The sequence below is a fragment of the Barbus barbus genome, assembly GCF_936440315.1.
Source record: "Barbus barbus genome assembly, chromosome: 47".
Classification (NCBI taxonomy): domain Eukaryota; kingdom Metazoa; phylum Chordata; class Actinopteri; order Cypriniformes; family Cyprinidae; genus Barbus; species Barbus barbus.
In genome coordinates this window covers 11,688,896-11,710,841 of record NC_136725.1, presented here as the reverse complement: position 1 = coordinate 11,710,841, position 21,946 = coordinate 11,688,896, and the positions used below count along the sequence as shown (strand labels likewise).

General features: G+C 37.8%; 4 protein-coding genes across 7 annotated transcripts; 2 read left to right on the top strand and 2 right to left on the bottom strand.

Annotated features, from left to right (window-relative positions):
- Nucleotides 1-52: 52 nt before the first annotated feature.
- On the top strand, nt 53-7,621 carry LOC306865391 (thrombospondin type-1 domain-containing protein 1-like). 3 transcript variants are annotated; one of them, XM_079409961.1, is made up of 5 exons: nt 53-220; nt 960-1,084; nt 2,356-3,315; nt 3,955-4,113; nt 4,195-7,621. In XM_079409961.1, the coding sequence occupies exons 2-5, from the start codon at nt 1,027-1,029 to the stop codon at nt 5,631-5,633; spliced, it is 2,616 nt and encodes an 871-aa protein (XP_079266087.1). In that variant the 5' UTR covers nt 53-220; nt 960-1,026; the 3' UTR covers nt 5,634-7,621. The 3 variants fall into 3 exon arrangements, with proteins under 3 accessions (XP_079266087.1, XP_079266089.1, XP_079266088.1); XM_079409962.1 differs by having other exon boundaries at nt 89-220; nt 965-1,084; XM_079409963.1 differs by lacking the exon at nt 960-1,084 and having other exon boundaries at nt 84-220.
- LOC306865392 (fibrinogen-like protein 1) lies at nt 6,375-8,155 on the bottom strand (the record flags this gene model as incomplete). Its single annotated transcript, XM_079409964.1, has 7 exons — nt 6,375-6,558; nt 6,647-6,837; nt 6,911-6,999; nt 7,070-7,167; nt 7,270-7,429; nt 7,763-7,997; nt 8,099-8,155. The coding sequence occupies 7 exons, from the start codon at nt 8,153-8,155 to the stop codon at nt 6,375-6,377; spliced, it is 1,014 nt and encodes a 337-aa protein (XP_079266090.1).
- Nucleotides 8,156-9,494: 1,339 nt separating this feature from the next.
- Nucleotides 9,495-16,175, top strand: LOC306866175 (phosphatidylinositol 3,4,5-trisphosphate 3-phosphatase TPTE2-like). 2 transcript variants are annotated; one of them, XM_079411250.1, is made up of 20 exons: nt 9,518-9,754; nt 9,858-9,986; nt 10,204-10,280; nt 10,444-10,521; nt 10,607-10,654; nt 10,779-10,940; nt 11,331-11,450; nt 11,543-11,642; nt 12,541-12,604; nt 12,762-12,826; nt 12,918-12,978; nt 13,092-13,173; nt 13,269-13,357; nt 13,444-13,505; nt 13,588-13,668; nt 13,777-13,882; nt 14,798-14,895; nt 15,055-15,150; nt 15,263-15,333; nt 15,426-16,175. In XM_079411250.1, the coding sequence occupies exons 3-20, from the start codon at nt 10,231-10,233 to the stop codon at nt 15,526-15,528; spliced, it is 1,536 nt and encodes a 511-aa protein (XP_079267376.1). In that variant the 5' UTR covers nt 9,518-9,754; nt 9,858-9,986; nt 10,204-10,230; the 3' UTR covers nt 15,529-16,175. The 2 variants fall into 2 exon arrangements, with proteins under 2 accessions (XP_079267375.1, XP_079267376.1); XM_079411249.1 differs by having other exon boundaries at nt 9,495-9,986.
- Nucleotides 16,023-21,238, bottom strand: LOC306866174 (sphingomyelin phosphodiesterase-like). Its single transcript, XM_079411248.1, has 6 exons — nt 20,768-21,238; nt 19,278-20,053; nt 18,710-18,881; nt 18,235-18,311; nt 17,769-17,914; nt 16,023-17,283 (listed from the first exon to the last, which is right to left on the bottom strand). The coding sequence occupies exons 1-6, from the start codon at nt 20,990-20,992 to the stop codon at nt 16,886-16,888; spliced, it is 1,794 nt and encodes a 597-aa protein (XP_079267374.1). The 5' UTR covers nt 20,993-21,238; the 3' UTR covers nt 16,023-16,885.
- Between the last annotated feature and the right edge of the window lie 708 nt (nt 21,239-21,946).

Below are 21,946 nucleotides of genomic sequence, written 5' to 3'. Positions count from 1 at the left end.
AGATTTTTGTGGAGACCAGACCGCATCCTAACTTAATTTCCCTAATAGCGCCGGTAGAGGAAGCGAGGGAGCGCGCGAGCACTGTCTCAGTCTGGAGCGTACCTCAGAGCGAGACGTTCATTCATTTAACGCTTAAAAACAAAACTCGCGGTAACGTGATGCCTTTCAGCCCGTCCAGAATACAAGAATACAACGGTATACATCCGACTCAATGTCATATGTAAGTAAAATACTTTTATCATCTACCTCTATACCTTTATTTACCTTTAATTTTAGCATTTAAGCGAAGGCTATCGACAGGTAAGAACCGTAATGCATGAAGGTTTTTTTTTATTATTTTGTATAAGTTCAAGAGAACAGATATCTGGACAATACGAGTTGTAAGTTTACAACAAAAAGCAATAGGAATTTGAACGTTTTTAGGGTGTTCATATGTATTGTGCCCCAGGAACAGTAGCCTATAGCATTACTAGTCATACATTTATTATACATAATTTTGTTTTATAATAGTATGTAGTATTTTGTAATAATTCTATATTTAGAATAAAATATAATGAATAGAAATTATATTAATATAGAATGTAGCCTATATTTATATTTCCCTCTATATTCTTTATAGAGATTATACATAACTGCCTCAAAAAACCTAACTAAACGTGTCACGTTTAAGTCAGAAATCTTATTTTTTTTCTATAACTATGCCTTGCTCTATGTTTGGATAGATAATACAAATCAAGAAAAGCTATTGTGCATAGCCTATATTTTATTAAGTAAGTGTAGCCTATATATGCATATACTGAATAGTCTATGTACTATGTGTTAAAATGTGAGATTATCAAGAAAGATATTCAAATACATCTTTCCAATTTACCAATCCATAGTCCAGTGAAAGAGTCAGGTGTGGTATGGAGAATGAACATATTCATATCTTGTGTCTTATTGAATTTGATCTGTGTCAGGACAGAGTAAATAAAAGCGGATTGGGGTGATGTGGACAAAGAAAGATAAGAGGCCGCAGAAGTCGGAATGACACAGGGTTTCCCTACAGCGACCCTATTTGTGCTGCTCTTCCTGATTGGATTTGGTGAGAAGATGTCCTTACATTTTAAAGAACAGTTTAACCTGGAACTTAGTCAAGTCAACTTTATTTGTATGCCAAAGCAGCTTTATGGAACATCATGCCTTACAAAAACCATAGGTGACTGTGGCAAGGAAAGGAACTCCAAACCTGCAATGCAACAGGTGTAATAAAAAAATGTAGTTCTCATTACATCCGCAGGAATCATGACAACAGCACAAATGTTCAGTTATATAATCCAACTTTTCTGCTTCTCATGCAAAATAGAGTTTACATGAAGGTTAGTGATTGGCAGTTTCAAGTGCACCGTGGTGAATTGAGTTCAGTTGGAGACGAAAATGGAGGGAGGGGGAAGGGAGGGTCACTGACTTTTCCTGCACTCTCTTCCCCTGGATGTATTTGTTTTTTCTGCAGGAAGTGACCCACACACACAGCGTTTGTAAATCACAATGCCTCCTCAAGTTCTCATACTGCAGGAATAGACAACAGTACTGTGCAGCAGTAGAACTTAAACTTGTTTCAGTGTTGCATTATTATTAAATATAACGTAGTAGTATAGTATTTACATATGGCTCCAAATGCACAACCTTAAATCTACAGTAATATTAGAGATAAACCATAAAATCTAATCTGGGTCTGAAAAAAAATGACCAATTTAGTTGAAGTCATGACCTAGTGGTTGGTGTGCTGCGTCCCAATGGGCTGTGGTGCATATACTGGCAATGGTGAGTTTTCGCTTTCTAAAGAGCACATTCCTCCCTTTTCTCCATATTGTTTTCTGTCCTACAGACAGTCACTGTCAATAAAAGTAGCAGAAAAGCCGAAAAAAAGAGAAGAAATAATGTGAAATTTCTTCCAGGCCTGTAGTTGTCAGTCTTCTAATGTTTTAGCAATCAGACTTGGTTTTATCCTGGCAGAAAATAAGAGAAGCCAGAGAAGGACCACTACCGTAGAGACTACTGTAAGTGTTTGACCTGTAAATACCACCTAGAACCACACAGAACATCAGTGTAACTGCATAAAGGCCTACATGCTAACAACCACTCAGAATCCTTCAGAATCCATAGCTAAGGAAACCACTCACCCAAAATCATGACAATGAGTTTGGCATGGTTAAGTATCACTCACATTTTCTTTAGCTACAGGGAGTAGATTCACTCCTGGCTACTTTATGCTACTTGAGGGAACATAGTAATAGCAATGATTCAAACTGTTCATCAAATCAAAAAAGTTTTAGGTCTATTAATATGATTAATTTTTTTTTCTTTCTTGTGTAGCAATGGCTGGGATCCATCTCTGGCCATCAATGCACATCGCCTTGAGCAATGCCAGTGTGTTTGTGGATTACAGCACTGAAAGCAACTTCACTGACCACAGGCTGACAGTGTCATTGATTGACATGGACAGGGATGTTACAGTACTCTCCAGGTCGCTTCCCTTTAACCAATCAGAAGGGTCACTGGAGTTCAACTGCTCTTGCTTCCTGTATGCAGGTAATTTCAGATTCCGACTAGAGCAGAAGCACAACCTTGGTGTGTCTAACAGGAGTGCCATCTGGTGGTGGAGTCCAGTTCTGCATGTCCACTGGCCCACCTTTCACCTGGTTGTAGATCGTGGCAGCAACAACCGGAGCTCTAATGACTTTAGGATTGGAGTGTACACTAACGACAACTTCCATCCTTGTTCTAGCAGCAAAGCCTCAACTCTCTTCCTTGACGTTAGCTACCTGGAACAAGTCCAGGTAGGGAGGAACACCTTTGAGAAGGTGCAGAACCAGATAAGACACAATATTAAAGTAGTTAGGTCACAACATCTGGAAATGCCATGTGCATCCCCTCTGACAGAGCGTGGCTTCATCCAGATTTCTCTAAAATCCCCTCACATCCAGCAAGACATCAAATCCTCTGGTCCTCTTTACCTGTCCAGCATCTTCTCCTACAAGCTTGTTGTGGATAACATTTATAAAAGTGGCTGCGAGGGAGCCGTTTCTGTTCATCGGATCGCTCCTCCCTGTACAGTTACAAATGGAAAAGTTCTGCTTTATAAGGAACAGAGTGATGACATGGCTGCTCCCTCTCAACTGGCCTTCAATTTCCTCACACAAGGGGAGAATGCGACTGAGTTTAACTGCTCCATTTTTGACCCTGGCAGGAATAAGTACTGCTTCCATTTCACACTCGTCTACAGTAAGGCTCCCAGTTTAGCCCACACCTGTGTGATTGTGCAAAGACATACAAGTGAGTCTGCTTTTATTTGTTGAACGTGCAAAAAATAGCTAATTTAATCTGGAATTAGCAGCACCACTGATTTGTTCTTAATTTTATGTTTATGCCTGACAGAATCACACTAGGTTGAATAAAATAACCTAAATGCAAACATTCCTAATTATTTTTATCTGTTAATTAATTTGCTAATTTCACTAATTAGTATTAGTCATTTATCACTATTGCTGTTGTTTATACTTAGGATAAGTGATTTGAACCCCTAACCCAGGGGTGTCCAATCCTATTCCTGACCAGCCACTTTCCAGCCAAGTTTGCCTCCAGCCCTAATTAAATTTACCTGAACAAGCTAATCAATGTCTTCAGGATCACTAGAAACTTCTTGGCAGGTGTTTGAGCTAAACTCTGCAGGAAAGTGGCCCTCCAGGAGCAGCACTGGACACCTCTGCCCTAACCTCTAACCCAAAGTATTAAACTTAGTATTGCAACCAGCTAACATTTACCCAGAACACTGAAAATGCCTAGGCATCTTATCGAGGATTTTAATAAGCAAGCATAATATACATTTTCTTGAGACACAATTTACATTAATGTATAATACAATAAATATGTTTAATGTATGTCTTCTCTCTGATACGTATCATTGCTCTAAAGGAATGTGGGGACCGTGGCAGCCATGGAGTGGTTGTAGTGTGACATGCGGAGAAGGGGTGCGAGAGCGTGTTCGTGAATGTCTGCTGCCCTCTAGTGGTGGGATGCAATGCACTGGCATGGTTAGAGAGCAGTCACACTGTTCACTAGAAGATTGCACTGGTAAGCATTTTACAGTTTTTATCTACTTTTTTTTTTTTTCAGAACAAATTATTTCAGAAAAAAAGTTTTTTCTTTATGTAGAGGAGCTTCCACCTCTACCCCTCACCCCTCCGCCAGCTGTCAACTCACCCCTAACTGGGAATCTAGTGGTAGTGGCGGGGATCTCCCTGTGCCTGGCTGTGATCCTGGCCACCATCTTTATCACGGTGTGGAGAAAACTCTGCCATGCTCCAAAGTGCAGCTCCATGCGCCGTGGATCTCTGCACTCTCCCAGCGGTCGGAAGAACTCTGATGAGGCTTCTATCTGTGGTCACAGCATGCAGAGACCCAGTTTCTCAGAAAGTCTCCAGGCAGCTCCCCTCCAGAAGGGACTTACCTTGCCTGCAAAGCAAGGACCTTTTGACCGAGGTGTTTTGGCTCATCAACAGAGCGTGTCCCTTCCTCTTCCCATTTCTCAAGATTCGGAGAGGATGTCTCCCTCTGGCCAAAAGATGCTTCCACCTATTTTTGGCTACCGATTGGCTCAACAGCAGCTCAAGGAGATGAAGAAGAAGGGCTTAAAAGAGGCCACTCATGTCTACCATGTGTCCCAGAGTCCAGTCGATGACACTATGCTAGAAGCAATGGCTTCAACCCCAACTGGTCTAACTCCAGTGCCCCAAGAACTTGACAGCCCAGAAGAGTCAAGCAGCAGTCACTTCCGCATAAGGTCTCCCTTTCCAGAACCCATGTGGCCTCCCAAAAACAATGCTTTAACAGACAAACAAAAGGTGGATTTGTTGCTTAGTCCCCCGAAGTCTTCATTCAGTGCCAGTTCCCATCGCCTTGAGCGTACGGCAGACTGGGTGGAGATGGTAGAGCGCAGTAGACTGCCATACTCCAGTAATCCCAACTTCAGGAGAACTTCAAGCTTCCATGAGAACAACCAGAATCAGCTGCCCCCGTCCCGACCCTACCGGGAAAGAAGCATGACCCAGGTGACTCCTCGCCAGCTACCAGAGGGGAGCTGTAGAAGCAGACCTTGGGAGCATACACTTCCTGAACTTGAGGTCTGGTCTTGTTCCAGTCCTAGAATAACTGATAGCTCAGTGGACAACAGGAGAAGACCATGGGTTGGCACTCCCCCATCTCAGTCAAACTCGAAAGATTCAGTTCCAGTGACACCAATGAAAGAGCCCTTGGTGGACAGTCATTGCGTGGCTCGAAGCCCATCTTCTGCACTGGACCGAGCTGAACGGGCAGAACAGAACTGGAGTAGAAGAGGTCCTTCACCCATCCAGAGGAATATACTAGCCAGAAAGCTACGAGAGGCTAATTCATCAACCTGCCAAAGGCAACGCAGTTCCACATTTTCTACCTCAGAGCAGCGCAGGGGACGCTGTCGTAGCCTTCCTCTCTCTGCGGACTACAGCAACTCCCCGTATAGTCTCACAGAGTCAGAGCAGCACATGTTGGACATTTCTGGATACTTGGGTGAGGATGATGGAGTAGAGGTTTTGACTATTCATAAACTCACCTGATCAAACCTGTGTCACTCTGCTGAAGCAAACGCAAACTTATAAAAGTCTTAATAGAATGAAGCACTTGTTTTTAATAGTAGGAGGTTATTTTTGCTCCATGTGGACATGCATATCAGATTTTGTATTATATTAATGTTTTCAAGACTTGAAATTATACCTATGATCAATTTTATTTTTATTTATGGGGTTTTGACTATTAATTTGAAAAGCCATTTTGATCTTATGCAAAGCACTGTCATGGACTTTATACAGTATCCATATCTCAAGAATATTTTGTACACAGTTGGATTTGTTTGTACACTGGAAAATGTAAATTCTCAGGTTTTTGTAGAACAGGTGAAAATATACATACAGCACATTTCTTTAATGAATGTTTGTTTTACTGTCAACCATGTTAAAGATACACTATGTAAGATAAAAATAGTTGATACAAAATCTTAATCAAGACTTTCAGTATGTTTGGATGCTGCTTTATTATGGTATGCACACTGTATGCTATTGCATGCAATGCTGTATTATTATATTTACCTTTTTACAAAAATAATAGTAAGCATAGTATTTTACTTTATATCAGATCGTAATTGTAATATGTAAGACAGTGTGTTTATTGGTATTACCAAGATAAGTTTTTTCTTTTGTTCCTAATATCCTTTCTTACTTTTGGCACATACCTTGTAAATCTTATAGTTAATACACTGTAAAATACACAAATGTGAATGATGAGACTGTTTAGCTGTCGTGCTACTCAATAGGTCCTACTCCACTCCCTAAGTTGTCCATGTAGGAGCTGGGCCGGACCTTCATGGCTGTGCGTCTGAGAGAGTACCACAGTCCTCTCCAGGTGCCCCAGACCACACCATTATCATGCTTGGCTTTGTACTCCCCACCTCTATAAAATCTCCCATTAAGATTGGCAGCATGACACCTGTAAGTAGGCAACAGGTAACATAAAATTTGGTGTTTAGTGTACAAAAAAGCTGTGACCATAAAGTCCAGAAAGCCCTCAGCATCACCTGTTATACCACCAGCCTCCCCTGTTCTCAACAGCACAGTTTCCCTGCTGATAGCGATCGTGATCCTGGTCCCGGCTGCTGAATTGCATGCCGTTATGAGAGGCTGACCACTGCTCCACCATATTGGCCCCTCCGGACAGGGCATCTCCTGCCTGACCACTGTACATCCCGTAGTGCAGCCTGTACTTATCCTGAGGATAGATGAGGAATTATGTGAGCAAAGAGGAATTTGATGGAATAGTAGACATTAAAGTGTTACCATACCTTTTCATCTGACACTCTGAAGTTGTCATACATGGCATAGGATCTCTCTCCTTTCCAGTCCATCAGTTCAATTTTCATCACATTTTCACCTAAAGAGGATTTTAATTGTATTATTGTAGAACAGAAAAGCAGAGTGATCAGCTTGTATAGAAATCTTACCATCATTAAGCAGGATATGAATATGATCATTTCCAAGCCAGAATTCATCTTTGCTTGACTGAAAATGACCAAATCCATTTTTATAATCTTCCCACTTTCTGTGAATAGAAATGGCGATTTGATCATACTTATGTGTGTCTGAATGTAAGAATATAAACTTTACTCAAAAATATTCATTAGTACAAAGACATTAGACTTACCTGTCAAAATCAAGTTTCCCATTGATTCGTTTCTGAATCACAGTCCAACCCCCACCATCTTCCATGTCACAGTATACAAGGAATGGTTCAACTGACGGTTTGGGTTTAATCCTGTAGAATCCGCTCCCTGGTTTTAGTCTGTCATACAACTCGGAACAATCTAACAGACATAAATGATAGAAAAAATAATGCTTGAACTATACTTTCTTTTAGAAGTACTCTGTTTTATCACAAATGCACTTTTCTTTCCCTTTTGTATGTCAGTTTAACCAGCAATAAAACTGTTAAAATTCAAGAAATACAATAAAATATAAAACTTAAAACATAAATAGACTTGAGACTCCCGGCAGATAAAACAAAAAAACAAAAAAAAAACTTCATATACAGATTTTAAACATAATTTTAACAAATTTGTTCCTAATCAATTCTTATAAAATTATGAAAAGGTTTAATTGCAAATTAAAAACGTACACAGGTTTCTTATAGAAGTTACCTTTGTCATGAACTAATAATGAGCCTCCAGTACTTGGTAGGGTGGGTAAAGGTTCAGTGTTGTTTTCAGGGGTCTTCTTGTGTTCCAGTGATAGTTCCAGGTTGGGAACCAGCTTGAACCGTCGGTGATTACGCAGATGCATAACTTTCCATTCCCCAATCAGCAATTTATTATTCAGCATCTGAATCTCTTCCTTCAGCTTCAACACTTCAGATATTTGGCATTCTTCCTCTGCCTCAACAAACCAAAGTCAACATTATTCTTCTGTTTTTGTTTCTTCTTCTATAGGCTGTTTTTCTAATGTGTAGATATTGTAGAAATTCTGGTCAAACTTACTGAGGTTTGAAGAAATGTGAGAGCATGAAACACCAAGATAAACACCAGCTGTGACATGACTATCTAATATTCTTTACGTGAAAGTGGAGAAATGTGTTAATCTTGTCCAAGAATAAAAACACATAATATGTAGCAAACATAAGCTTCCATTTAATCTTCATTCAACACTGTAATGTTTAGAATACAAACATTTGAAATGTTTAAATGCAAGTAAGAAAAAATAAGCAATGTAGTCATATATTTGTAAAAAGATATCCATAAATGTTTATTAAATATAAATCTATACTTACAGAACATGGTGTTCTTACCCTTCTCCAGATTAGGTGTCAATGAAATGCCTTCCAGACTTTCATTTCTAATATTTATAGGCACTGCTGGTTCCGCATGGTCCACATTAGTCTGTCCACTGAGTCAGAAAGATGCTTCATCTTCCCCCATTCCACACATACCAGAAGCAACAACCTACAATTGTTTTCTTTATAATTTATGTGGAATTTCTGTTCCACAGAAAACACACAAAACCTTTAATATTATGATTAGCAATATAGTAAGTAGGCGACACCTTTCTTACTGAATACTTAGGATAGGCAGCTCATTTTAATTTTTCATCTTTACATTTAAAATGTCTATACTTGTGACCCTGGACCACAAAACCAGTCTTAAGTCGCTGGGGTATATTTGTAGCTATAGCCAGCAATACAGTGTATGAAAATTATCGATTTTTCTTTTATGCCAAAACTCCATAAAGCTATTTTGTAAATTTCCTACCGTAAATATATCAAAACGTAATTTCTTTTAAGCATTGCTGAGAACTTAATTTGGACAACTTTAAAGGCGATTTTCTCTATATTTAGATTTTTTTCTTTGGCTTGATTCCAGATTTACAAATGGCATCTCAGCCAAATATTATCCTATCCTAACAAACCATACAATAGCTACATCAAAGGGAAGCTTATTTATTCCACTTTCAGATGATGTCTAAATCTCAGTTTCCAAAAAATTGACTGGTTTTGTGGTCCAGGGTCACTACACAGAAAACAATGTCATTTAGGCCAACGTGTTTGGAAAGGCATGAGGAAATTAAAGAATTTTATTTTGCATGAACTGTTCCTTTAACAGACGATTTTTAGATGTTATTCAAATCATTACTTCGTTCTTTTATGAAGAAGTTTTCACAAAAAAGGTATCCACAAGGATTTACAATTACTGAGGAGATGGAGTATTTGGCCCCTAAGAAAACATAATAGATACTTGTATCGCGCGCGCAAAGGCACTTTAATAACCATATTTTATTAACACTACGAAGTACAATACCGCATTTGTTTTGTTATCACCGTTTCCACTCGCCATACGTATTTTGTGTGCATGTTAATTTAAGCGCACGAGGAAGTTAAAAAGCGCTACGTCTGCATCAGGAGTGAAGAGGGCGGTGTGAATGTGCTTGTGGATGGAGGACATAAGAAAACTACTGCGAACCTTTGAACCTCCTTCCTTTGTTATCACAAAAAATCACGGGACGGTCACCGCTCGTAAAGACAATCATGGAGACCTGACACAGAAAGACGGTTTGAGGGACATGTGATTGTTCAGAGAACAGAAAAGCTGCGAGTCGAGCAAAGGGAAGGAAAACTGTTTCCCGGATGCGCTTTCTGACTGGTTTTGTATCAGTTTTCCCAAAGCTGGCATTCCTTTGATACGATCTCGTTCAGAGTCAGACTGAAACTAACAAATGATTTCTTGTTATATTTCTTTAATTTAGGGCTTCATACTTCGAAACTTTATGGTGCAGACAACTTTCGGGATTAGTCCATGGGATATTAATCAGAAAATCTTTTAATCCACCTCAGAAACCTTGAATTTGGACCCTCTCAGGATTTATTGGTCTAAAGTAAGCACATCTTTTGTCATGTTTTGGTTTGTTAGACCGAATTCTGCTTTATTTTTCAGTGTTGTTTGATTGATAACTCATTAATAGATTAATTTGTGTTTGTAAGCATGCAGCTTCAGTTTGAATTTGATAAACTCACGATAAAATGATTTAATATAAGAGTCTATATGCTATCTTTACGTAAACTGCAGTTTAGTTTTTTTTTTTTTTTTCCCAGAGAGAAACTCGAAACTTTCCTGTAAAAATGACATCTGTGCATTTCAACCCTGGGTTAGATTCAAAAGAAGTTAATGGGTAAGTGAATAATATTCAGTTGAAGTTACTAACACTTCACCAGCAGGATGACCTTTACTCCCCCAACTTTTAATCAGTATATTCAGCACTACTCCCAGAAGAATTGCGTGTTTAACAAATGACTTTGTAATGTTATATCTTTTATCCATGTTTGTTGGAGCAGTAATGGGGTGAAAGAGGAGGCAGAGGTGCGGATCGATGATGGAAAGGAAGAAACTGAGGACCCAGACACCATGTACCAGTAAGTAAGCTTATCATTTGTTGACATAGTGATGTTTTAAGATTTATATTCTTATGTCTCATCCTGCATTTGATTTGTTTTGCAGTCGTGTCCGGAAAACTATAGCTCCTTTTGTGATGTCTTTTGGTTTTCGGTGAGTGGGATCATTTAGTTTCAGAATGTCATAAAAAGAGGCTCCTAGGACCTATAAAATCCAATAAAAGTAGATTTTAGACTGTTTGTGTGATATAATAGGCTGCTTCTCTTCTTATTTGCAGTGTTTTTGGCCTGGTACTGATCATTGTGGATATTATTCTGGTCATTGTGGACTTGTCCCTTTCCAACGGTAGTGACGGAGTTAGAAGTGCAATGGAGGCCGTTTCTCTTGTTATCTCCTTCTTTTTCCTCATTGATGTGCTGCTCCGTGTATACGTGGAAGGGTTAGTAGTTTTTCAAAGTAATTTTGCGAATTTAGTTTTTTGTCTTGCATCACATTTGAACAATTTACCAAACGCTTTAGACTGACTGACAGTAACCAATAGTGCTGTAGTGTTCATGTTTGACATGACGAGTTGCTCGTGATAGGAAATGATCTGCAGGAAACACATTTCCGGTTTGTTTTTCCCTAAAGAGTTTTTTCACTCTGGACCAGTTTCCTAGAGCTCAAAAACAAAAATAAGTTAAACGGTCCACAAGCACTGCAATAATATTGGTTATATATATATATATAGTATGAGCATTATCAAAAGCTGGTGCAAAGATTTTACATTTTCAGGATCTATTCCTTAGCAATTTCTGATAAACCATTATTAAATCATCTTCTTTCTCAGATTCAAAGTGTATTTCAGCTCAAAACTGAATATAATAGATGCTTGTATTGTGCTCATTACCCTGGTGGTCACCATGATCTACGCATTCACCGATCTCTCCGGAGCTAGCCTGATTCCCAGGTACAGCAGATTTAACAGAACACATTCTCAACATGCTCACATTTCACCCAATATTCTAGAAGTGTAACGATATTAAAATGGTGCGGTTGCAGGGTGGTCACTTTCCTGAGATCTCTGAGGATATTGATTCTGGTACGTGTCTTCAGACTGGCCTCTCAGAAGAAAGAGCTTGAGAAGGTCACCAGGAGAATGGTGAGTGACTTAAACAAAGAAAATGTTGTTCGTCACAGTTTGTGGTGTGGTCATTATAATAACTGTGATTGTGTCTATTTAGCCAGTTCGGTAATGAGTGGGATTTCTGGCATCTCTGCAGCCAGAGAATGAATTAGCTTTTTTTTAATAATCAAGTCTGCTGTTTTTGTTCAGACAAAGTGAAAATCGAGCCATATTTTTACTCAGAAAACATGCAGAGTTGACAAGATAATGCATTATAAAAATCTGAACAATTAAAACAGTAAAATATATTTAGATGTTATTTAATTAATATAATAATTGATTGATTGATAATTGTTTAATGTAGTAATTGATACTTCTGTCTCATCTTTTATCTTAAAAATGGTTTAAAGGCTGAAATATGAAGTTTCTAATTTCATAAAACTTATTGTTTTTGTGGAAAACCTGTATCTGAACTGTAAATCATGCTTTTTACCGTCATTTTACAGTTTCAAATGTTACCGTAGACATTGCTTAACCCTTCTCATACAATATTAATTTTATTTGTGCAGATCTTAAAGTCTTAAATTTGAGCCGAAAAATCCTGCAGATACCCTTTTTTAATCTGTTTGTGTTTTAAAGACGCATGTGCTCTCAAAGGCTGCATGTGTTTGATCAAAAATACAGTAAAATGAGTAATACTATGAAAAAAAAAAAAAAAACTTATATCCAAACTTTTGACTGCAGTGTATGTACTTTTCATTCTTCTTTTAAACTTGTATTTCTGTTCCTTATTTAATTTTTAGTCTTCTATTTAGTCTTTTTCTTGTCTTTTGTTTATATATTCTTAAACATATGTTCTTTCACATTTCTCACTCTCATGTAAAGCTTTTTATGTTGTATGAAATGCATAAACTTGATCTAATAATTTTCATAGGTGTCTGAGAACAAAAGACGGTACCAAAAAGATGGATTTGATCTGGACCTCACTTATGTCACAGGTTTGATTGCTATTTGTTGTAGTTCGTCTTCATGTTTTTCTCCTTTAATTTTGCATCAGATGTATAATTTTAAATTAATTTAAAACATTATAAACAACATCAGAATGAATTAATTAGCAAACCAAAGTGATTCATCATTGGTCTTCTGTCTCTTCAGAAAGAGTCATTGCCATGTCTTTTCCATCTTCTGGAAAGCAGGCACTCTATAGGAACCCAATCAGAGTAAGATACGTCGTAGTATAGTTCACATATTTGAATCGTTCAGAAAACATTGCAACAATTGTATGATGAATACATAAATGACACATTTTAGGAGGTCGCTAGATTCCTGGACACCAAACATCTGGATCACTACAAGGTGTTTAACCTCTGTAGTAAGTAGATGATTCTCTTTATGATTTTTATCAGATTATTTTCTTAATTGCCCGTACAGATAATTTCTAAAAGGAATGATAAAGAAGGTGGCTAATCTGACATCTTGTTTCAGGTGAGAAGGGTTACGATCCAAAGTTCTTTCACTATAGAGTGGAGCGTGTTATGATAGATGACCACAACGTGCCGACGCTTGAGTAAGTGTGCTGTCACCTCAACTGAACATCAAATTATGAATTTTTAGCAAGGTTTGAGGCTTGATTGGAGCTGTGTTTGTTATTAATGCTGTCAGAGATATGCCTCGGTACACGGCCTGTGTTAGAGATTGGATGGCGGCAGACTCCAGAAATGTGATCGCCATCCATTGCAAAGGAGGAAAAGGTCTGTCGTTTGGTGGTATTCAGTGTGGTTTGTGAATACAGGAAGTGTCTGAAGTGTGTAATGTTTTTTTGTTTTTTTTTCAATAGGGCGGACTGGGACGATGGTGTGCACGTGGCTCATCGACAGCGACCAGTTTGAGAGTGCGCAGGTATAGTCTGCTCATCCATGTTTACATTTAGAACCCTTCTCATCTAAGAATGAGTTACATTTTGCTTTAAACCATGTTACAGGAGAGTTTGGACTACTTTGGGGAGAGACGGACTGATAAAAGTACGAGTTCGAAGTTCCAGGGTGTTGAAACTCCCTCACAGGTGTGTGTGATACCGGATTGGAAGTCATCAGTAACCAGTGAATGCATTTAGTCTTTTTTTTATTTTTTATTATTATTGGTCAATTTTCTGTTTGTTTTGCGCTTGCAGAGTAGGTACGTCGGTTATTATGAGATCATGAAGAACCAGTACAACCGTCAGCTACCACCTCAGAAGAGCCTGAAAATAAAAAGCATTCGAATCCACTCCATCGCAGGTAAGACCCAGCCTGTAGTCAATTATTATAAATATATTACTTATAAAACTTATTAATATATACATGTGAAAATTTAGATACTGAATATGAAAAAGTACTATATGTGACCCTGGCCCACAAAACCAGTCATAAGTTGCATGGGTGTATTTGTAGCAATAGCCAACAACAATACATTGTATGGGTCAAAATCAAAAATCAATAGGATATTAAGTAAAGATCATGTTCCATGAATATATTTTGTAAATTTCCTACCGTAAATATATCAAAACTTAATTTTTGATTTGTGAATGCATTGCTACGAACTTTATTTGGACAACTTTAAAGGTGGTTTTCTCAATATTTAGATTTTTTTTTTTTGGATTTTCAAATTGGTGTATCTCGGCCAAATATTGTCCTGTCCTAACAAACCATACATCAATGGAAAGTTTATTTATCAATTTCAATCAAATCAAATAAAAAAAACTTATTTTTATTATTAAAAAAAAATTACCTATGTGACTGGTGGTTCAGGGTCACATATAGAACAGCAATATATAGTTCATAGTTCTTATAGTTCATAATACGTAGTTCGTATACAGTACATTTGAAATTTATGTAATATCCTTGCATTTATTTTATATTCATATTGAATAATATGAAAAAAAATGTATGATTAATAAAATATAGTTAATATATATATTTTTAAAATGTATTTATTCACAATATATTTAATATATATTGAACATGAAATTATATGTATTTTAAGTGTAAACATTGTTGCATATATTCATATTGAATTATATATTTAATATTAAAATGTATTTTCATGCAAATTAATATTTAGTAACAAATGTTCACTTTAAGTAAACCAAGGAAAAGCTATGGTAGATTGTACAGGAGCAGTGTAATGTTCCCGTGGCTTTGGTTGTTGTTCAGGTGTAGGGAAGGGTAACGGGAGTGACCTGAAGGTGAAGATCATAGTGAAGCGAGAGCTCGTCTTCCAGTGTGTTTGTGCCAAACAGCAGAACTGTGCGGTACGTGTCTAAATCTAGACGTGATTGTCAACACGTTTCTCTATGTTCTGTATAATAAGGGCAAAGCTAGCTACTTTACTACTGGTGTACCATTAGCACATTACTAGTAGCTACATTCCACATCATTCTGATCATCCTGTCATGTTTTTTTTTTCCCAGGTGTTTCCTGACACCGGTAACAATGCGGTGGTCATCAGTTTACAGGAAGGGCCTGTTGTGACTGGAGATGTGAAGGTCATGTTTGAGTCCAGTGCTGTAAGTCTCCACTATTTTAGTATTTAATTGACCCATGTATTTGATGAAGTGTCGGCAGAACGTTTAAATGAGGTTCGCTGTTGCTTGAACTTCCGTTTTTCTCTCTCTCCAGGGTTTGCCAAAGGGTTACGAGGACTGTCCTTTCTATTTCTGGTTTAACACCTCTTTTGTTGAGAACAACAGGTGGGTTGTTTTTTTTTGTCGCTAGTTTTGGAAGTTTTTTTTTTTTTTCTCTTCTGAGAGCTGAAATCTTTGTGTTGTTGTTTGTTTTGTAGCTTGTATCTCCCAAGGGAGGAGCTGGATAATCCACACAAATCAAAGACCTGGGACATCTATAAGGAGGACTTTGGAGTGACGTTGTGTTTCACAGGCCCTTGAGAAGAAAATTCTCTGACAGTGGATATAGTTTGCTATTTTAGTCCTTTTGTATAAGTAGATATCTCTTGATATGTCCTTATGATAAGCGGCAAACTGAAGCCAATGTAAACACTCCACATAAACCTACCGATATAAAAGATTTGAATCTGTAAAAAATATTTTCATTTCATTGTATTTGCGTGGTTGTTTTTATGTAAAGTATTTGTTTTTGTACTGTGGTTCTGTTTATCTTTGGCAGCCGTTCAAATTATTCTGTGAAATAAATTCAAAAAAGTATTTACATATCAAACATTTACACATCAAAAGGTTTAAATATTTCTTGAGTACTTACTGTCATCAGGCATGATCTACTGACTCCTAGTGGTTCTGTCCTGCACTGCGTCACATTTGATGCTTTATAGGTTTCACACATTCACAGGATACTTATTTTCAGCCAACTTGTTCCTAGAATGTTGCTGTTATCCTCAATATTTAAATGGAAGAGAGTCATTTCTGGTTTAAGTTTTGAATTCTTGAGAATATTTATATTTGATAAAATTTCTCATTTTTATCAGTTGAAAACAGTTGTACTCCTCAGTTTTGTGGAATCTGCAATACACTTTGATTACAGTTCAAAGGAATAGCATTGATTTGGAACAGAAATAATTAACGTTACTTTCGAATGCATAGTTGCTCTATAAAATGGAATTTTTCCAACAACAGTGAAACCAAACTTTTGAACTGTACTGCACAAGGCTTTAAACAACTCGCCTTGCAAAAGAATTAGTTGATCAAGAAGACCGTCAGACATTCCAGTTGAACATTCACAAAATCCTACTAGAATTGCAAAATCATTTTTAGCACACAGAAACAATCACACGATCATCTCTTCATCATTGCATTAGCAATTAAAACAAGTTTAATGACTTGTGGTTGAATCAAACCACTTTCTTTTACAACAGGCTGCAGTGTGGAAACTATAGGTCAATGCAGGAAGTGATAACACAAAACACTTCTAAAGTGAGACCACAATCCGATCAAGTGTGACGCAAATCACACTGAGCCATATGAGTGAGAATGAAGACTGAGATGTTTGAGCAGTTGTGGTTTTTATGAGGCACTAACACGCCACATGATTCAGTGAAGTCACCACCTGTTCCACTTTCAACCAGATATACTTCACTTTGGTTCTCTGCTCTAAAGGCCACATCTTTACAAGAACTGCTGATTTTTAACCTTATCTTGACAATGTCCATAGCAAGTCAGCTTTTGATGATCAAGTACAAACGTAACAAACGCTAAAAAGAGAAGTCCAAATGAAAGTGTCTGTGACGTTGGTGTGGTATTAAACCCTTTAGAACTCTACTTTCATATTTTCTCAACACATTGTCTTCCTAACAGAGTGTTTGTCTCCGTGTATGACGTCACACTGTGTTAGAAGGTCGTATCGTCCGCTTTGCAGAAGGCAGATTAGTGACGTCTTGCAAGTGTCTGTGCAGGGCTTTGAGACGTGGCCTTTATGAAAGAGGTACCAGAAGCGCTGAAAGACACGATCATCATTCTTCATGACTTTGATCAAAGTGTCCATGTCTGATGGGAAGAGTGTGGACAAACCGTAGGCCTCAGACGCACGGTACAGTAAGGTCCAGGATGGGTTGGGGTCAGGTTTTGAGGGCTTGTTGTTGGCTAGAGTTAGGTTAAGAATAAAAGTCTCGTGATCCAAAACCATGCGACTGCTGCCGGGGTAGTTTCCATCCATGTAATATACGCGATATCCTGACCATAAAGAAAAAGCATGTTATAGCAATAAGCAACACTTTTGTGTGAACTAAATGCTAAAATAAAAATAACTATATGATAAAACAAAAAATAAATAAATAAAACTAAACAGAAAATGTAACTACATAAAACAATGCTAAAATTAAAAAATAACTACATGGCAAGTAAAAAAAAGCAATAAAATAAAATGATTTAAAAAAATATATTGTAGAAAGCACTATACGATTAATGATTATTTTATGAATAAAGAACAGCATTTAATTGAAACTTTATAACATTAAAAGTCTTTGCACACAGAGTCTGAAATTCTCATCCAAAATTTGTACACGTTAAAAAATTAATAGCAACTCACGTTGTGTCAATCATATTTACACACTGCCTAACATTTAACTAATTTTAAGATGGGGGGGGGGGGGGGGGGGGGGGACACAATTTGGCAATTTTGAATTAAATAAAAACAACTAGTATCGTACAGCGAGTACCTGGGTTCAGGTTAACATAAGTGGTCACACTTGGGGCGATGAAAGCCACACTTAGTGGACGGTTCAATGTATCTTCATCATAGAACATCTGAAACTCATCGAAATGCGTGTGTCCAAAAAACTGACCAGTTATGGTGCTTTCATATCTGGAAAATAAAAGAGAATTATAGAGGAAGGAACCAGACTGCTTGCTAAAGTGAACCATTAACCACTGCATTACATACACCTCCCAGTACATATGGCAAATGGCAAATACAATTATCTCAAAACCCCGCAGTTACAGTCAACATGACCCAGTTTTACAACAGTATAACACTGATCATAAAAGACACTGTGGAGCTGTTATAAACCTTTAGGCTGCAGTCACGCAGTTGTGTTGATTCAGCCACGGGTTACACTGGATGAAAGTGAACTCTTGTGTAGGGCAGGATGACCCATACAGTGAGTTCACAGAAAAGTGACTGACCTGTTCACTATATGATAGTAATTCCAACTCCAATTGCTCAAGCAGAGTCCCGGGGGGATGTGACCGATGATGTGGACCTGAGAGAGACCAGCGGAAACAGAACTTTGGTTAGATCTGGTTATTAAATAAACAGAACAAAAAAAATAAAAATAAATAAATAAATAAAAGAATTGTGGACCGTCTTACAAAATAATTTGAGAAATATTTAGTAGTAGAAGGATCATTGGCATCTAATATATAACGTGCAAATACAAACAAACGTGCAACAGCAAAATTGCAAGTCAAAAACTGAAAGGGTCACACATCTGCTTCTAGCTGGTCTGACTCGTTATCAGTTGCCTGGAAGTTTAAACACCCTCTAACCCACAAAAACTGCTGCAGCGAGCAAACGGCTTTAAGATCGTCGTTTGTTTTCTTATGTTCTTAATACAAAATAAGAGGCTTTCAGCTTTCTCTGATGTTTGTAAACTAGTACCTTCTCTCCCTTGTTCTCCGACTCTTGTAGTATATTAATGAGCCACTGGAGCTGACCCGCGGGGTCTGTGGAGTTCACCATTAGCCAGTAGTTCTCTCGCGCACAGAAGTTCATGTTCAAGGACACCACCCTCAAACCATGCTCAACTTCAACCGTGTAAAACCCTCCACGCCTAGAAGAAATACATACATACATACAAGTATGTGTTAATAACAATAATGATAGTAATAATGTAATAATAATAAAATACTAAATAAATTATATAGTAGTAAAACCACCACCACAACAAAATGTTAAAGAGGACATCAATATCTAAATAACCACATGATATTATATTACAAAAAAATAATATAAATAAACAAACAATTATCAAACGGTTATAAAAATAATTCAATTAAATAAAAACAATAACATCATGATATTATATTACAAATAAAAATAATACAATTTAACTAACAAGAGGATGAATAATTTGATTGTGAATTTTTCAGTGACAATACTCCAAAATGTGATGTTAATTAATGTGACAGATTTAGCCAAAATAACATCTTTTCCATCAGTACTTTACCGTATCGTCTCCAGGGCTTGCTTTGGCAGCCAGGGTGCCCACTCCTCAGCCATGGTCTCATAAAGCCAGTGAGATGATCGATTCCCATGTACAAACGGAGGAGGGAAACTATTCACCGGAGTGCTCTCATGATTCCCAACCGCTGGGTAAACAGTTACATTAGGTCCCAGGTGTTTGTGTATGAGTCTAGTGATGGTGACGAGCTCGTTCAGCTGTTGTGCCCGGGTCTGAGACCAGATGTTGTGTGCTGGAATGTCTCCTGTCCAGTAAACCCAATCCCACGGACCAGATTTGGCTACGTTTTGGAAAAGGTTCTCCACTGTGCGCAGAGGCAGATCACAATTGCCATACGTGCCCCAGTATCCGGCTCCAGTGTGCTTCCAACTGGCCCTTCCAGAGGCATTTCGACAGCACAGTGGGATCTTACAGTCCACAAGACTGCCTTCGGCGTACTGCGCATCCCAGTGGATATCTGTGAGGAAGAGGATCCGGCTCTGTGGAGAGCCCAGTTTGGGAGGGGTGGGCGGTTTAACTGGGGGTTTGGGGACCTGTGGCAGGGACACATTCCAGGGGGCATTAAGATCATAATGGCCACACGTAGGTCCAACCAGTAGAGCGCAAGCCTCTGGGGGCCAGAGGACGGACTCCTGGAGCACTTGGATTACATCGTCTCGGAAGAGCTCAGTGATTTCTCGGCATACTTGCGCCTCAGCCAGATGCAGTCGAACACAGGCTTCTCCTAAAGCATGCGCCACACGCTCCCTGTTTGAGTCACTCTGTTAATAAAGATTTAGGATAAAGCAATAAGTAAGCAAATAAGCAATATATAAAAAATAATAAGCTAATATAAGAATGATTAAATAAATGTATATCAAAATTATAGAATACATACAGAATTATACATATAAAATTATATTCAAATATTATATTAAAAAATTCAATACATTTAATAGTCAATAATTTGTGCATCTAGAGAACTAATATATTGACATAAAAGGTATATAATAATAACAACAATAAATAATACATTATAATAATATTTAAATAAAATACTTTAAATTAAAAGCATAGCTACTGACATTATATACACATTAATGTTTATTTCAAATAACAGTGTGCGTGTCTAAAAAAATGAATAACATGCACATAAAATTAATAGTACTACTTCTAATAATAATAAACTAATATAAAATGTCTATATATTGCAATAAAAACACACATGAATAAAAAGCATAATTTGGATATTTTAAAATAATAGTTTGTGTAAAAGCTAAATGTCTCGGTCTACTATGACAGCATTTTTGGGCACAGTCAGCTCGCACGCGCATATGATGCCGAAAAATGCTGTCTAGTTAGGCAGCTCAACAAGTTTAGTCACAGGCTCCGTCATGCTGACCAAAAGAAACTATCAAGGTTACTTTTAACTCTACAAACAGGAAAGCCAGGGGAGTTTAAAACAGACGATAAGAAGTAGTAAATGCTCGTCTCACCAGCAGCGCGATGTCAAGCGCGGCGAAGATCGCTTTACACACCACGCAGGACATGTTGTGCCAGCTGAACCCGAGCTTAAACCGATCAAACTCCTCCACGAACCTCAGCTGGGGCGAATCTGTTCCTCCCTCGAGAGGGTATGAGGAACCCCAAGGCACCGAAAACAATGTCCAGACTATGAAAACAGCGCAGACGGTGGAGAAGCAGAACACTGGACGCTTCATGCTGGATGCGCGGCGGTAAACTCTCTCAGTGCCCTGTCATAACATATAAAGTCTCAGCCGACGGCTCAGGAAACCGTGTTTATCCTCGAATAGAAGTAGTGTGACGTGTGGGCTGTATGCATGAGAACAACGTCTCTGTAGGCGGTTGTGAATCCTGAATTGTGTTTTAAAGAGTCCGTCTGTTCTGACGGTAACACAGTACAACGTCCCGGGCGACCTGACCAGTTTATATAGCGTCAGCTGACTGATCACGTGACATACTGACAAAGCAGCTGAGAATTTGTCTGTAACCAACATTTAGACATTATGTTGTGATGTGTGACAATCAAAAACAGGACCCTTGTAGACCCTAAACGACTGTATAACATTTCTATATATACTACCAGTCAAACGTTTTTGAACAGTACGGTTTTTTAAAGAACTCTCTTCTGCTCAGCAAGCCTACATTTATTTGATCCAAAATACAGAAAAAGCAGTAATTTTGTGAAATATTTTTACAATTAAAAAAAGTAACTGCTCTCTATTTGAGTATATATTTAAATTGTAATTTATTTCTGTGATCAAAGCTGAATTTTCAGCATCATTAGGCTACTTACTTCCGTGTCACATGATCCTTCAGTAATTCTTCATTCTAATGTTGATTTGCTTCTCAAGAAACATTTTTTATTATTATTATCAATATTTAAGATTATTTGATGAATAGAACGATTCAAAGATCAGCATTTAACTGAAACAAAAAGTGCATACACTGTACCATTCAAAAGCTTGGGGGGGGGGGGGAGGGGGGTTATAGAAATTAATACTTTTATTTAGCATGGATGCTTTAAATTGACCAAAAGTGATGATAAATACATTTATGCTACAAAATATTTCTAGTTTAGATAGATGCTATTCTTCTTAACTTCATCAAAGAATCCTGTTTTCAACATAATAATAATAATAATAGTTATAATA